Below are 1,104 nucleotides of genomic sequence, written 5' to 3' on the forward strand. Positions count from 1 at the left end.
TCGTACCTGTAAAAGAGTCGTTCTATGGAGTTTCAGTGCCCCCTTCTGGTGAATTTTAGCGAAGCAGCCAGAACAGAAATCTTCTCCACATTCAAGGCATGCCTTTAGAGATAGAAAAATATCATGAGAAGTTATAATGATGCTGAGCAAATGATTGCGTTAAAATGTCACTATTAACATTCCCGTTTCTGCAAGAACATACCTTGATGGCATTGGAATGCAAAAGTCTGAAGAAACGAATACAGTCATTTACCTGAGTTAAGATTTAACTTTTACAGAAAACATAAAACTTATCATGGCTCTGATATGAAATATAATAGCTTTAATGTAGGTTTCAGAACCATGCATTAGATGGATAGGAGACCTGCTGGTACAGGGATTGAGTGCTCAGCTGCTAACTGAATGGGTGGTGGTTCAAATCCACCTGCCCGTCGTCCTCTTCCATGGGAGAAAGATGTGGCAATCGGGTTCCCTAAAGATTCACAGCCTTGGCAACGGTCTGGAACAGTCCTCCTCTGCCTGCCAGGGCCGCCATCCGTCACAATGGCAGCGGGTTTGGTTTGCATTTGGTTCATTGTATGTACGTAGACAAAATTGCCAAAGAAACTTCCAGCACACTCAGGTCAAACTTTTTAACCTGGTAAAAATTAAGGAGCATTCTCTGTGCTAAAAAAAACAAAACAACTTTCAGTTTTTCTGATGAGTAATTTCCTGTGGATGGATTTACAATTAATTTTTGAATTATATGTATACTATCTGCCTCCAAAGATCCTCAAGTACTTCCTTAAATAGCCTTTGCAATTACCAAAATATATGATTTTCAAAGTATTCTTAAAAGAGTCTCCAAAGTAAAGAAAGAATACAAAATTGGATAGAACCACATCAAAAAGTCCATGATGCTTGTCACTGGTGAAGTGATGATAAGCCAGTTTATGTTCCTCTCTGCTCTGTTTCCGAGCGACTCTATAGGACCAGGGAGAACTGCCCCTGTGGGTTTCCGGCGCTCTAATTCTTTCTCCCTGCAATGCTCTAGAGTGTGAAAAATATAATTTTGAAATCGCCTGTATAAATTGAATAATGTTAGATGCCTGTATCTACGAGGGT

The 1,104-nt window shown here is 39.8% G+C and overlaps 1 protein-coding gene across 1 annotated transcript in view; it reads right to left on the reverse strand.

The window, feature by feature from the left end:
* The window catches only part of ZBBX (zinc finger B-box domain containing), a 154,526-nt gene that overhangs the window by 113,699 nt on the left and 39,723 nt on the right, over window positions 1-1,104 (reverse strand). The window contains exons 5-6 of the mRNA XM_045297668.1: window positions 203-253; window positions 7-102 (exon numbers count right to left, since the gene is read on the reverse strand). Coding sequence (XP_045153603.1) covers window positions 7-102; window positions 203-253 — 147 coding nt within the window. The remainder of the gene's footprint in view (window positions 1-6; window positions 103-202; window positions 254-1,104) is intronic.

This window comes from Echinops telfairi, unplaced genomic scaffold, assembly GCF_000313985.2.
Source record: "Echinops telfairi isolate 266 unplaced genomic scaffold, ASM31398v2 ScPeMD7_7420;HRSCAF=8458, whole genome shotgun sequence".
NCBI lineage: Eukaryota > Metazoa > Chordata > Mammalia > Afrosoricida > Tenrecidae > Echinops > Echinops telfairi.